We start from the raw sequence: 14,591 nt of genomic DNA on the forward strand, positions 1-14,591 counted from the left end.
ATGACCTCACAATCCTTATCCAAGGGAAGGGAAGGTGAAGGAGTTAAATGCAGAGTGCAGTGGAGAGGATAAGGACAGCATCCCCTGGAAGGGTAACATAACAAAATAATGTGGAAAAAAATACACAAATGTCCAAATGTCATAAAATGTCCAAACATATCTCAATAAAAAGCACTCATTTTGTTACAAAAAAAAAAAAAAAGTAAAATCCCTAACCATAATGTTAGAGCATTAAAGCCTAGAGGCATGGAACTGTATGAAGTTATGCTACAGCAACAGGTGAGGAGAGATGCAGCATCACTGATGAGAAACTGCACTGCCCTTCTAGGACCTGCACCAGTACCCATGGGCGCAAAGACACCAGGAACAGCCCCTGCAGCCCCATCCCTGGGAGCAGGTCCTGGAGCTGCCACAGTGGCTGCACGCAGTGCCACTGCTAGGGAAACCAAGGCCAGAGAGAAACCACCGTCTTCCTGGTTCGTTCGCTGCTGCAGGGAGAGCGCGGCGCAGGCTGCCGAGGCCACGTGGGCTGTGGTTTGTGCACCTGCAGGCGAGGCTTTGATCTGCCGATCAGCCCCGGCAAGGGAATAACGGGCTCCTGGGTGAACACCCTGAGAGCTGGGGGGCTCTGAGCGCCTGGGCTGCCCTGTCTGCTGTCAGAGGAGTGAAATGTCCCAGCTCCCTGCTCCTGGCCAAGGCACCAGCACCAGGCTGTCCGAGAGGGGTGGACGAGACTGCACTCATGGGATGTATCTCTGGCTGCGGCTAAGAGACCTTTCACTGCTGCTGCTCCCAGCACAGCGGGACTGTAGCAGGATCAGGGGCTGTTCCTCTTTCTTTCCCTTCCTGACACAGCCCGTCCCAGGGACAATCCCAGCTCCACAGTTCTCACAGCGTGGGGAAAGCTGAACACTTGCACCTTGGGCACTCGGGCAAACACAGCATGTGACATCCCCAAAGTTCCCAGTCACCCGAGTGGAATACAAAGTGTGACAGAGCCATTTCCCTCCGTGGTCTGCCCTGTTCCACTGGGATGGGCCCCATGATAATGCCCCAGAGCAGTGACCAGGACATCCGCAGTGGAGCCGTGCTGCATATATGGTCATGAGTGGCGCTCGAGAAGTTCATTGGAGGGCTGGGCTGTGACTGAAGGGAGATAACCCCCGATAACGTCTAAAATGGTGCCTGTTGCTTCGATTGGCTCGTCTGGGAGCTGGGCCGGCACCTGCAGATATATATTGGCCTCCCATCTTTGTTGTCCTGCACAAGTCCCCAGGATCTGTGGCAGGGAGAGGGTGCATCAGGGCAGTGCCATCAAGGCAGGAGGCTGCAGATGGAGGCAAAAGGACTCTGCATCTCCTGGGTGCTGTGGCTGCTCGTCTGGGTGCAGCTGTGCTGGGGTAAGTGCTGGGTAAGTGTGGGGTAAGAGTGAGCTCTTCCCTGTAATTGAGGAGGGAATGAGGGTTGGGATGGAAGATGGGGATCATCTCAATGCTCCCTGGGGACCCATAAAGACCTGCAGGTGGTGGGTGCGTTTGAGTGGTACCCATGGTGGATCGGGGTAAAGGAAATGGGTCCCTGGGCATCCCAAGAGTGCAGAGGGGAGACGTCTCACACCCCAGGGGCTGGGACTCAGCCCTGGGACCCTACACAGTCACTGTGCTGGGATCAGTGCCCTCCTAACCGTCCCCGTGTCTGTGTTTGAAGGTGCTGCAGAGGTGAGGCTGGAGGATGGAGACAGCCGCTGTGCTGGGAGAGTGGAGGTGAAACATCAGGGCCAATGGGGGACCGTGTGTGGTGTTTCTTTCTGGGACATGAAAGATGCTGCTGTAGTTTGTAAGCAGCTTGGCTGTGGATTTGCTGTCCGTGTCCCTCCGTACGGATATTTTGGGCCAGGATCTGGCCGGATTTGGCCGTACTTTGTAAGATGTCACGGCACCGAGACTGCCTTGTCTGAGTGCACACATGGTAGTTGGGATAACAACTACTGCATTCATGCTTGGGACGCCGGAGTTGTTTGTTCAGGTAAGGAGTCATCCAGTTCCTCAGCTCTGGAGTGGGGCCTGGGATCAGGGGACTAACCAGGCTGTGCCTTGAAGGAGCAGTACGTGGGTACCAGCTCAGGCCCTGACATTGTGACTTTCACTGCACTACTGCAGCTGCTGCTATCCCTGGGGAAAGTCCCACATGAGCCCACCACGGGGTGCACAGACCCCATCAGGATCCTGGGGGCTCAGCCCACCCTCGGATGGTGCCTGAGGCTGAGAAATGAATCCCTCGCCCTGTCCTACAGCTTCTAGGTCTCCATCAATCTGCTCAGGTTCTGCCAGGATATTCCTGGCAGTGCTGGGTGTCCCTGTGCCCCAGATCTCAGGATGACTTGCTCGGCAGCCCATGGCTAGGGGAATGGTACAAGATGTCTGAGGCTCCTGCAGTCATTTTCCTCACAGACAGGAGTGCCTTGGGTGACCCAAAGGGGCTTTTCAGAGGGGACAAGAGCAGGGCCTGGCGCAGAGAAGCAGGGGGATGAGCAGGGCACCCCTTGTCCAGGGCCACCCTGCAAGGACCAGCCCCCCACGAGCTCTGGGTTGGTGTCTGTGGGGCCGCTCTCTGCTCCCTCCCACGTCACCACAGGCTCAGGCTGGTCCTGCTGGGTCCCTGTCACTGACCCCTCCGACAGTGCAGGACACCCTGGGAACAGGGAGCATTTTGGGCTGTTCCGAGGCAATTCCCCAGGCTGTCTCTGAGCTCTCCATGGCTGAACAGGCTGCAGCAATCGTTAGGGCTGCAGTGCTGGGGATCTGTCCCGGGCAGTGGGGCAGCCTGTGGGGCAGCAGCATTTCCCTGAGCAGTGCCTGTGGCTATGGGTATGTGATTGAGACAAGCTCCAGAGCACTGTGTAGGTATGAGAGGAAGCGCAGAGGATCTTGAAGGGTTTGTGTCATCAGAACCTACTGAGAGCTGCTGTTTGACGTTAATGGGATCCTTTGGATGTGGCTGCCATGGTATGTAACTGCCAGAAGCTTGTGGCAACTCCCTGTCATTGTGGGGTTTTTAAATTTTATTTTTTCCCCAGGATTTGTTCGGCTGGTTGGAGGAAACAGCCCCTGTTCAGGACGTGTGGAGATCGGAGATGCAGACCAGTGGAAAACAGTCTGTGACTCACACTTTGATGTGAAAACTGCTGGCGTGATCTGCAGGGAGTTGCAGTGTGGTGCTGCCCTGTCTGTCCGTGGGGGAGCTCACTTTGGAGAGGGGGTCGGTCCCATTTGGGATGGAGAGCTGCAGTGTGTGGGGAATGAGCCCTTCCTCTCCTCCTGCCCCAGGAGGTCCCTCAGCAACCAGACCTGCAGCCATGCCAACGACGCTGGTGTCACCTGCACACGTGAGCATTCAGGGAGGCAGTGTGAAATGCCACCCATAAGCTATGTGCTAAGAAACAGGGAGCAGGGAAGTGAGGTGCTGTTGTTGTCTGTAATCTTAAAATGATGTGGAAGGAGCAGAAAGGGCTGCTATCCCCTTGGCATCTCCTCCAGCACCTGAGGGTGCAAGAGCACAAAACCATCCTCACTTTCCTTCCTCTTTCCCCAGAGTACACAGGATTCAGGCTGGTGAATGGCAGCACAGCGTGTTCAGGGCGAGTGGAGATCGAGGTGGAGGGGACCTGGGGAACCCTCTGTGACTCTGGCTGGGACATCTCTGACGCTCATGTTCTCTGTCATCAACTCAACTGTGGATTTGCTGAGTCCATTCCTGCAGGAGGGCACTTTGGGAGAGGAACAGGCCCTGTCTGGAGAGACACTTTCCACTGTAATGGGACCGAATCCCATTTGGGACAGTGCCCTGTGACTGCTCTGGGGGTGTCCCCATGCTCACCTGACAATATTGCTGGTGTTTTTTGCTCAGGTGAGTTCTGGGAAAATGGATTAACTAATTTTGCCCCTTTTGTGTGACTTGGAAACACAAAGCAGGGGAGCCCCTGGCAGTGACAAACTATATTTCCTGCTGGAGAAACTATGGGTTTCCATGGTGGGATTCAGAGAGTTTTGCCTGCTCCTGCAGAGCGCGTTTTCTTGGGGGAGATGAGAGCTGAGCAGGGAGCCGGCATCTCTGCTGCTCCAGGGCATCTGGTTCAGGCCTTGGGGCCACCACCAGGCCTGGGCTCCTCTGTTCTCTCCTGGGGCACAGGCCAAGGAGGGAACTGTGGGACACGGTTCCTCTCCCTGCAGCTGTGAAAGATCCTCTGCTCCCTCCTGCAGCCCATACCCCCATCCCAGACCAGACCCTGATCCAACAGCCTGCGGGGACTGGACCATGAGTGCGCCCAGCAGGAGCAATTGCTGAGGCTGAGCAGGACCTTGGGGCTGGGATTTGCCCTTGCTCCTTGTCAATATGAACCTCAAACTTGTCCTGTTTTGTAAAGAAGGCCCTCATCCCTCTGGTTCTTGCTAAGGACACAAGCTCCACTTCCCAGATCCACAGGGATGTAAAAGGGCAGAGCTGTCCCAGCAGGAGCCAGTCCCAACTTGAAGATGGAGCAAGGCTACGGCTCACCCTGTCACCCAGGTGGTACAGGCCACCACTTCCTGCTGCTGAAGCTGCTCCAGATTCATCCGTAAGGACATATCTGGTGGCTCAGGGATTTGGCTTGACCTCCAATGCTTTCCCATTTCCATCACTGAGATGATATTAGAGCTCAGCAAGTTTTAGGGCCTGGAAAACAAAATCCCTTGGAGCACTCCCATCCTTGAGCTGTGAGCTGGATATGGATAGGTGAGCTCCAGGATGTCCAAGGGCATGAGAATGGGAAACAAGGCAGCATGCAGGACATTTCCCCTCTCTCCGAGCAGGACTCTCTGGATCCCTGCGTCTGGTCGGTGGAGGGAGCCGCTGTGACCGGCGAGTGGAGATGCCCCTGAATGGGACATGGGTTCGAGTCCTGGATGACCAGTGGGACTTGAATGATGCCAGCGTGGTGTGCCGGCAGCTCCAGTGCGGAGAGGCAGAGCAAGCCTACAACCCGCCGAAGTCTGAGCGAGGGACGGGCCCCGTGGGGCTGAGAAGGGTCCAGTGTGCAGGGAAGGAGACTCGCCTGACCCTCTGCAACACCTCCCTGCCTGCGGCAGCGCCTGCAGGAATTGCCGAGGACGTGGGGGTGGTTTGCTCGGGTGAGTTGCTCTGACGGTCCCCAATGTGCTGTGCTCCCCAGGGCTGCGAGCCCCTGACAGCCGGGTTTCTCCCGGGTGCAGGGAGCCGGCGGGTCCGGCTGGTGCACAGGGCAGGGCGCTGCGCTGGGAGAGTGGAGATCTACTACAACGGCACCTGGGGGACCGTCTGTGACGACTCCTGGGACCTGCTGGACGCCACCGTTGTTTGCCGCCAGCTGGGCTGCGGGTTGGCTGTGAATTTCACCGGCTCTGCTCATTACGGGGAAGGCTCTGGGCAGATCTGGCTGGATGACGTGAACTGCTCCGGGGATGAAGCTGCTCTCTGGGACTGCCCGGCCAGGCCCTGGGGGCAGCACAACTGCAGGCACAAAGAGGATGCAGGAGTCGTCTGCTCAGGTCTGTGTGGGCAGCCGTGGTGGGAGCCTGGTGCTTCATGAGGAGGGGACGAGGGAGAAGCTGGACATGATGGAACTGCCCCTACTGCCCTGAGCCCCCTTCCTGCCCGGTCCTGGGGACACCCATGCACAGTCCCCACTGGACCTGCTCAGGGCTATAGGGAGAGCACAGGTGTCCCCACAGGTCGAGGGGAGGGTAGTGCTGCACACTGGATGCTTCTCTCTACTCCCTTGGTAAAACAGTGCCTTGCTGGCAGTGCCCTCTGACTATCTGAGCCCTTGCATGTCTAGAAGACTCCCTGCTTCTTGGTGAAGGCACGAGGACCACGTGGAGGGCAAGAAGGTGCTCAAGAGTAGTCAGGATAGATTTACCAAGGGGAAATCATGCTTGACTAACCTGATAGCCTTCTATGATGGAATGACCGGCTGGATAGATGAGGGGAGAGCAGTGGATGCCATCTATCTCTACTTCAGCAAGGCTTTTGACACCATCCCTCACAACACTCTCCTAGACAAGCTCCAGAAGTGTGGGATAGATGAGTGGACAGTGAGGTGGATTAGGAACTGGCTGGATGGCAGAGCTCAGAGGGTGGTGATCAGCAGTGCAGAGTCTGGTTGGATGCCTGTAGCTAGCGGGGTCCCCCAGGGGTCAGTCCTTGGTCCAGTCCTGTTCAATTTATTCATCAATGACCTGGATGAAGGCACAGAGTGCTCCCTCAGCAGGTTTGCTGATGACACGAAACTGGGAGGAGTAGCCGATACCCCAGAGGGCTGCGCTGCCATCCAGAGGGACCTGGACAGATTGGACAACTGGGCGGTGAAAAACCTCATGCAGTTCAACAAGGCCAAGTGCAAGGTCCTGCACCTGGGGAGGAATAACCCCAGGCACCAGTACAGGCTGGGGACTGACCTTCTGGAGAGCAGCTCTGCGGAGAAAGACCTGGGTGTCATGGTGGATGATAAGTTGACCATGAGGCAGCAGTGTGCTCTTGTGGCCAAGAAGGCCAATGGGATCCTGGGGTGCATTAAGAAGAGCGTCTCCAGCAGGTCGAGGGAGGGGATCCTGCCCCTCTACTCAGCCCTGGTGAGGCCACATCTGGAGTACTGTGTCCAGTTCTGGGCCCCACAGGACAAGAGGGATGTGGAGCTGCTGGAGAGAGCCCAGCGCAGGGCTACAAGGATGATCAGGGGCCTGGAACATCTGCCCTATGAGGAGAGGCTGAGGGAGCTGGGCCTGTTCAGCCTGGAGAAGAGAAGGCTGAGAGGGGACCTGAGCAGTGTCTAGAAGTACCTCAAGGGAGGCAGTGAGGAGGATGGTACTAGCCTCTTTTCAGTGGTGGCCACTGATAGAACTAGAGGAAACGGCCAAAAACTAAGGCATCAAATGTTCCACAGAAACTTAAGGAAAAATTTATTGGCAATGAGGGTGACAGAGCGCTGGAACAGGCTGCCCAGAGAGGTTGTGGAGTCTCCTTCTCTGCAGATCTTCAAAACCCACTTGGACACAGTCCTGTGCCACGTGCTCTAGGTGACCCTGCGTGTGCAGGGTGATTGGACTAGATGACCTCTAAAAGTCCCTTCCAACCTTAAGCAATCTATGATTCTTAGAATAATCCTCCCTATTCACGGATGCCATAGAATGCCCTAAGGAATTCTTGTTATGTTTATCTCTGCTCACTCCAGGACCAGCTTGTCCCCCCTAGCTTTGTGTTTTTCCTTCCAGAGTTTGTGGCCTTGAGGCTGGAGAACAGTGATGGCTGCTCTGGGCGCCTACAGGTTTTCTACAACGGGTCATGGGGGAGTGTTTGCTCCAACTCAATGACTTCGAGCACCGTGTCTCTGGTGTGCAAACAGCTGGGCTGTGGAGATGGAGGATTCCTTGAAACAGACCTGCCATATAGGAAGGTATCTGGCCATACATGGCTGGATCATGTTGAGTGTGGAAAGAGGAACAGCTCCTTTTGGCAGTGCCCCTCTGATCCCTGGAACCCACAGTCCTGTGATGACCAACGAGAAGAGACCCACATCACCTGCAATGGTAATGCTGGAGCCATGTGGGCGCAAAGCTCACAGCAGGTCTTGCTCCCTGTTCAGCAAGGCACAATGTTGAGAAGGGGTCTGGAGTGGCTTTTACTTTCCATATGAGATCATTCTGCTGTCAGTGACACAAATACAACATATCCATGAGCAGTAGCTGCCTTGAGCTACCCACATGGCCAAGGAGGGGAAGAGGCACATGCAGCCTCCACCTCACCTTGGTGAGCTCCTCTACTGCACCTTGGACACCTCTTGGAGGTGCCTGTTGATCTCTGTTGTGAATAGATGGGGCCCAGACAATCACCTTTTAGCTTGGGAAGTCCATGCAGAGCATTCCACTCATGACCGTGGTTTGCTGAGGGAATGGGAAGGGGGAGAGAGAACGCGGTGCTGGTGGCTCAAGGTTATGTAGGAACCAGGCCGTGCGCAGGGCAGTGCTGGCACCAGAGCTCAGAAACAGCCTCCCCTGGGGACATGCTCCTGCTCCTCTGCTAACCAGGAAACCTCTTGGGGTGAGCAGCCAGGATAACCCTGGAGTTCAGCACTGTTACACACTGCATTATCAGGGGGGTTCACCTTTGTCCACGAGCAGGGGGAGGTGCTGGGAGGTTCAAGCACAGCTCAGTCCTGATCCTGTCCACATGACCCCCATAAAGCAGCCCCTTCTTTCACTGTAGCGTTTCCTTCTACAGGGAGACGACCAGAAACCCCTCCAGCCCTAGCGGCAGAGTGCCCCAACTCTACGAGCTGCACAGGTAACTGCTGCTCCCTGTGCCCTTCTCACCTGGCCAGGCCCTCCCAACCACCCCAATCACATGGAGGGCTCTGTGTTTTCCAGAGATGGAGAAGATTCGTGTCGTGGGAGGAGAGGACGGCTGCTCGGGCAGAGTGGAGGTTTGGCACCATGGCGCCTGGGGGACGGTGTGTGATGACTCCTGGGACATGAAGGACGCTGAGGTGGCCTGCAGGCAGCTGGGCTGCGGCCCTGCCGTGTCTGCCCTGGGGGAGGCTGCGTTTGGGGAGGGGACGGGTCCCATCTGGCTGCAGCAAGTGAAGTGCAGAGGGACGGAGCGGTCTCTCTGGGACTGCAATGTGCAGTGCGGCAACAGCGGTGCCTGCCAGCACAAGGAAGATGCTGCTGTGAATTGCTCTGGTGAGTGGCAGTGCTTGGTCCCCTTGTTTGGGGACATGTTATCCCAGCTGGGCCCCCACAGGGCCCCAGACTCCAGAATAGGGATGTCCCTGCAGAGGTTGGGTGCCTGGTGCCAGGTGGGGAGCAGATGTTATGGGGCAGGGTGTCCTCATGCCTTTGCCTGTGGGGTTCTGCAGCCCCCTGAATGCCTGTCTTGGGCTGTCCATGCTGTCCTCCCCATGGCCCAGAGCAGAGAGCCCAGGGCCTGTCATGGGCACCCAGGGAAGGACTGTTCTGATGGCACTTGGAGGGGACATACACAGGCACAGCCACATCTCTCTCCCTGCTCTGCAGCTGCACCCAGGATGACAACAGCAGCCCCATGAGCAGGTAACCTGCCCTCCTCCCTGGGTTGGGTCTCCCTGGGGCCAGGCTGTGACCTGCAGCCCAAAGGAAGGGGCCCTGGGCCCTCAGAGAGGAGTCCCAGGAGTGGGAGCGTTTGGCTTTGTGGAGGGCTGTGAGTACCCAGCAGTGTGAGAGCTGCCTCACAAACCAGCACAGGGTCCCCCAGCCCTGTCATGTGCAATGGGTCGGGACTGGGGTGTCCCTGGGCCCCGACGTGCCCCAGGCGAGGGCCTGCCTCGTCCATGTCACTGCCCATGCAGATCCCACCCAGAGGCGTGTGAGGGAGAGCGGGGGAGTCTCCGTGCCTGTTGTCATCTGCATCATCTTGGGGGCCCTGCTCTGCCTGCTCTTGGCCCTCCTAGCAGGGCAAGTGCGAAGAGCCAGGGCTCAGTGCAGAGGTGGGTCCTTCCCCATCTGTACCAGAGTGGACGATGCCTCTTGACAGCCCTGTGGGGGCTGTAGGGTATGTGTGAGGGCACAGAGGGGCTGAGGTGGGGGTGCTACCTCCTGCCTTATTCCCTGTTCCTTCACTGTTTGTGGGACACCCACAAGCAGGAGCTGTGGGAGTGCTGATGCAGGAGGAGATGGTGATGGGGCAGAGGGAAAAGGCAGCGAGGGGCTGGGGGAGATGGGAGCAGCAGGAGACATCCAGGGGCACTGCTGGCTGCGCTCTGGACAGTGCTAGGGGGAGGCTGTGGGGCAGGAGTGGTGCCAAGAGGAGCTCAGGGCAGGGAGTCTCTCAGAGTGGCAGTCGGTCCCTGGGCTGCTCCCTCTGTCCTGCCCTGTTCTCCCATGTCAGGGCAGGATCATTTTATGGACCAGCCTGGCAGAGAGTGAGAAGCTCCCTGGCGAGAGGAGCTATAGGAGCTGCTCCCTGGTCAGAGCAGGGACTGACTTGGGGCCAAAAGGGGCATTGGGGGCTGGCTCTGAAAAGAGAGCATGAGGTGACATTGCCCCAGACCATCTCTACAGGGGCATTGCCATCACTGGGGATCTGACTGTGCCTGGGCAGAGCAGTGGGTCTGGGCTGTGGGGTCAGTGCTCATCTGGCTAAGGTGGAAGGGCTGAGTGCCCACATCGGGGTCCCTCTCTTTTCTCCATGTGCCTGTGCCAATCCTGCCCATGTCCTCAGCCTCCAGGAGGTCTCTGGAGCCCTTCTCTGAGGCCGTGTACCAGGAGATTGACTACAGCCAAGTGTGGGAGAAGCAGGAGAGGTTCAGTCCTCCAGGTCTGTGTGGTCGGTTCTGGGACAGAGCACATGGCAGGGCCCTTTCCACTGGCCCTAACCCACGATGGGACCATTGCAGCCCTCAGGCCAGTTGTCTTCTCAGTGCTGGGGTCATGGGTTCTTTCAGGACAGCAGCCCAGTGCTGGGCTCAGGCGAGGAGCTTCCTCCCGACCTGCTCTGCCCATCCCAGCCTGGGGGCACAGCTTCTCCCTGCCTGTCCTGCTGCCCCCATCAGCTGTACCTGTCAGGTAAGGGAAGGGGGTGGCCAGGGCTGCTCTGAAAGGCCCTTGGAGATGGGATTTGTCCCATGGGAGCAGGACAAGCCCTAGGCTGTCCTCCCCATGCAGTCCCTGCTAGGTGGGTCCCCATCCCCAGCAGGGCTGACAATTGACAGGGTCAGCAGGGCTCATCCCGATAACAATCGCTGCTCCTCTTGCCAGGCTCCTCTTCAGAGGGCTCCCTGACCAAGCTGCAGCCCGAGTCCAGGGACAGTGAGGAACGTCCTGGGTCAGCACCAGGTAATGGGCAGGGAGGCAGGGGAAGGGTTGGTCTCTCCTCCCCATAGCTGTGTCACTGAGTGTCACCATTGGGATGGGGAGGAATTGCCTTCAGGAATGACTCTGGAGTCATGCAGTGTGGGCAAGCATTGGACATGCCCCACTGAGCTGGGTGCCTGAATGGGGCCTTATTGGGCTCAGCTTGTCCCTGCCTCCATCAGGCTCTGAGTTTGTCCCAGGGAATCCCCAGCCCCGGTGCAGACTCCAGCTCTGCTATCCCTGTGGCAGGGGGAGAGGGCACCCTGCTGCCTCACACACACTCCCATAACCCTGGATCCAGGATGCTGGATCTTCTGTGACCCTGCCAACACCCGTGTCTCTGCCCTTTGTTCCTTCATGTCCTTCCTTCCTCTGCTCTGTGGGAGGGCTCCTGTCATCACCAGCTCCCCTCTCGTTTCAGAGGTCCCTGTCCTGCCCATAGGTGACCCAGCGGATGGCTATGACGATGCCAGAGAAGAATCTGACCCTGGGGAGGATCTTGTTCCTGGCCAGCAAGACTGGGAAGCGCCCAGGGAAGCAGAGGAGGGTGAATGGTTTGAGGAGGCACGGAGAGGTGAGGGGGAAATGCAGCCGCTGGCTCCTGGGGTGCTGTCCTCAGTGCCAGGAGAGTGGCAGCAGCCTGAAAGCCCGGCGTCCCGGAATGGGGAGGGTACCTGCCTCAGGAGTTTTCCTGGTGAAGAGACTGGAGTGGGATTAGGGGACTGAAGGTCTCAGGCAGTGAGAGACAGGGAGGAAGGGGATTCAGCCCAGGAGGGGCATGTGTGTGGGGCAGGCTGCAATGCACTGGCCTTGCTGCTTTCAGCGGGGAACGTGCGCTGCTGGGGATGGGATGGAGCCCCCAGGGCAATCAGAGCAGCCCCATCCTTTCCCTTCGCAGACACAGCGTATGATGATGCTGAAGGAGCATCCCTGGCACATCCTCATGAGGACACCAAGGCTGTGAGACTGGACCCTGGTGCCAGACTGTCCCTGAACCCAGGTCTGAGAGAGCCCATCACTGCCATGAGGTTGGGTGCAGCTGGGACAGAAGAGAGGTCTGCGCGGCTTGGAGAGTCATGAGTGACAGAGACTGCTCTCCCTTCTGCCACTAGTAGCAGAAAGAGCTGGACATTGCCTCTCTCATCTTTTCTCTACTTTTATCCCATGCATTGCTATTTGTTCTTATTAAAACCACGTGGGATTTTGACCCAGAGATTGTGTTTCCCTCCCCAGATCTGGATGTCTCCCCAGAGCTGATCAGGGAAGGTGAAGCAGCACAAACCAGCAGTGGGTAAGGGGAACAACTTGGGAAGAGCAGGCTCTGAGACAGGCTGTGCTCCTGCAAGAGCCCGTGATCTCTGGGGTGTGGGAATAGTGATGAGTCCAGCTGGAGGATATTTCTGCTGGCAGGGACATAGAATCATAGAATTATTAAGGTTGGAAGGGACCTTTAGAGATCATCTAGCCCAACCCCCCTGCACACACAAGGTCACCTACAGCACGTGGCACAGGATTGCGTTCAAGCGGGTTTTGAAGATCTCCAGAGAAAGAGATTCCACAACCTCTCTTGGCAACCTATTCCAGGGCTCTGTCACTCTGTCAGGAAATTTTTCCTTAAGTTTCTGTGGAACCTTTGGTGCTTCAGTTTGTGGCCGTTTCCTCTTGTCCTATCACTGGCCACCACTGGAAAGATGCTGGCCCCATGCTCCTCACTCCCTCTTAAGGTATTCATAGACACTGATCAGGTCCCCTCTCAGCCTTCTCTTCTTCAGGCTGAACAGACCCATCTCTCTCAGCGTTACAGTCAGTGTTAGACATTCCCATCCTGCAAACCTCATGCAGAGTTTCCAGCCATATGTGCCAGTCTGCAGAGTAGACAGGGGTAGATGTGGGGGGCCTGGTGGACAAGAACATGACAAGAAGTCAGCAGGATACTGAGGTGTCCTGACAGCCTCAACCAAAGAGAAGCAAAATAAAGAGAGGGCAGAACTGCAGACTAGCAGTCTGGGAGAGAGCAGTATGATCAATGGCCCAAGTGCTGCAAACATTTTAAAACAGCCAGTGCTGTCAAATTTTTACCCTGCATAATAGATCAGAACTTTGGAGAAGGAAATGAGTTCACAAAAACAACCTGCTGATAATCTGGACAGCCTGGGGAGCCCACTGAAGGAGTAAGTGTATGTGACCTAAGCCCAGAGCAGAGGCCTGGGCAAGCTGAGTAGCAGTCACCCTCCTGAGGTGAAAGGGTCCCAGTGCCCAGGCTGCACACGTTCTCCTCTGATTGCTCGTGATAAGGGTTCATGACATACACCACTGGGTCAAATGAATTTCTGTGGCAGAGTTGGAGGACAAAAGTAGGAATGAATCAAAAAAGGGGAATGCAGTCCAGGAGTCCTACCAGGACACATCCCCAAACACAGGTGGATCTTAGACCCTCTCGGGCAAGCCCCTTTCTGCAATGATCGGCAGCAGCTGGGAGGAGATGCCTCTGGTGGGGTGGAAGGCAGCAGTATTGCTCTCCGGGTAGACAAAGAGATCTCAGGCTCTTGTTGCACCAGTGCAGAGCAGCTGTCTGCTCAGAGGCCTGTGGGGGAAGAGGGACAGAGCTCAGGGCTCATGGGGTGAAGGTGGTGACGTGTGTCTGGGGCCAGGGCACTGTTCTCTCCTAGACCTTCTCCTAGGAAAGCTGTGCAGGAGCAGGCATACCCTGGAGAAAAACTTCTGCCATGTTCCTGGGACCAGTGACAGGGTCCTTTCCGTGTGAGAACATGACATGCCAGCAGGGCCATGGCTGCCATTCGTACTCTGAGGTCATTTCTGCCTGAGTACCTGATAGCCCCAAACTTGTGACTCTGAGGACACTTATTGCTCTGCATAGACCAGAGGGGGCTCTTAGCTGCCACAGGCCTTTGTGATGTTACCTCAGTGTCCGGTGGTGACCAGACAGAAAAGGCCCATGGTTTGGATGTTGGTTGTGTTGGCCTTTCTGCCTCAGGACCTGATAGGCCAGCAGCAGGCAAATGGCCTGGATGTTTGTTAGTGAGGTCACTGCTGTGCCTGTCCCTGTTAGGCCAAAAGCAGAGATATGGCCTGGATATTGGTAGTGAGGTCACTGCTGGCCCAGTCCTTGATAGCCCAAAAGCAGGGATATGGCTCTGAGGGTGACAGTGAGGTCACATCCTTCTCTGTAGACTTGACGTCATCAAGAGGCTCTGGGTTGCTGAGGTTTCTTGTGACGTCACCACTGTCCCTGCTGCTGATAGGCCAGAGCCAGTTGAAGGTTCCAGGGCACATTGTGAGGTCACTGCTGCTGCCATGCGGGATTGGCCAGCAGCAGAACCAGCCCCAGCCAAGGGCCTATGAGGTCCCCTCAGTGTGAGCAGCTGATCAGAGGACAGGGCTGTGACATGGACTATGAGGACGCATCTGTCTCTGCAGAGGACAGGCCAGAAATGCACTGGTCGTGCAGGGCTGTCCCCAGAGTGAGTCCTGGAGATGCAGAAGGAGCAGCAGGTGAACGGCTGCTCCTCATCCATGGACGGGATCACTGGAGCACAGGAGCACATGAGGGAGGTGAGCAGTGGGGCTGCAGGGAGAGGTGGCAGCAGGGATGGGACCTGCAGGGAGGGCATATTCCCAGAGGATGGTGGTGAAGAAGACCTGAGCCAAGATAGCCAGGCTGGAGCTTCT

At 56.9% G+C, this 14,591-nt stretch overlaps 1 protein-coding gene across 1 annotated transcript; it reads left to right on the forward strand.

The window, feature by feature from the left end:
- The first annotated feature begins 1,291 nt into the window (after positions 1 to 1,291).
- LOC148596039 (antigen WC1.1-like) lies at positions 1,292 to 12,112 on the forward strand. The gene is made up of 15 exons (XM_088532793.1): positions 1,292 to 1,400; positions 1,708 to 2,025; positions 3,077 to 3,385; positions 3,592 to 3,906; positions 4,851 to 5,168; positions 5,250 to 5,564; positions 7,287 to 7,601; positions 8,293 to 8,355; positions 8,439 to 8,753; positions 9,087 to 9,114; positions 9,387 to 9,535; positions 10,270 to 10,365; positions 10,806 to 10,883; positions 11,323 to 11,475; positions 11,725 to 12,112. The coding sequence occupies exons 1-15, from the start codon at positions 1,334 to 1,336 to the stop codon at positions 11,979 to 11,981; spliced, it is 3,096 nt and encodes a 1,031-aa protein (XP_088388919.1). The 5' UTR covers positions 1,292 to 1,333; the 3' UTR covers positions 11,982 to 12,112.
- The last annotated feature ends 2,479 nt before the right edge of the window (positions 12,113 to 14,591 follow it).

The sequence above is a fragment of the Tinamus guttatus genome, unplaced genomic scaffold (assembly GCF_059628265.1).
Source record: "Tinamus guttatus ecotype Peru unplaced genomic scaffold, ASM5962826v1 Tinamus_guttatus_pri_ptg000034l, whole genome shotgun sequence".
Lineage (NCBI taxonomy): Eukaryota > Metazoa > Chordata > Aves > Tinamiformes > Tinamidae > Tinamus > Tinamus guttatus.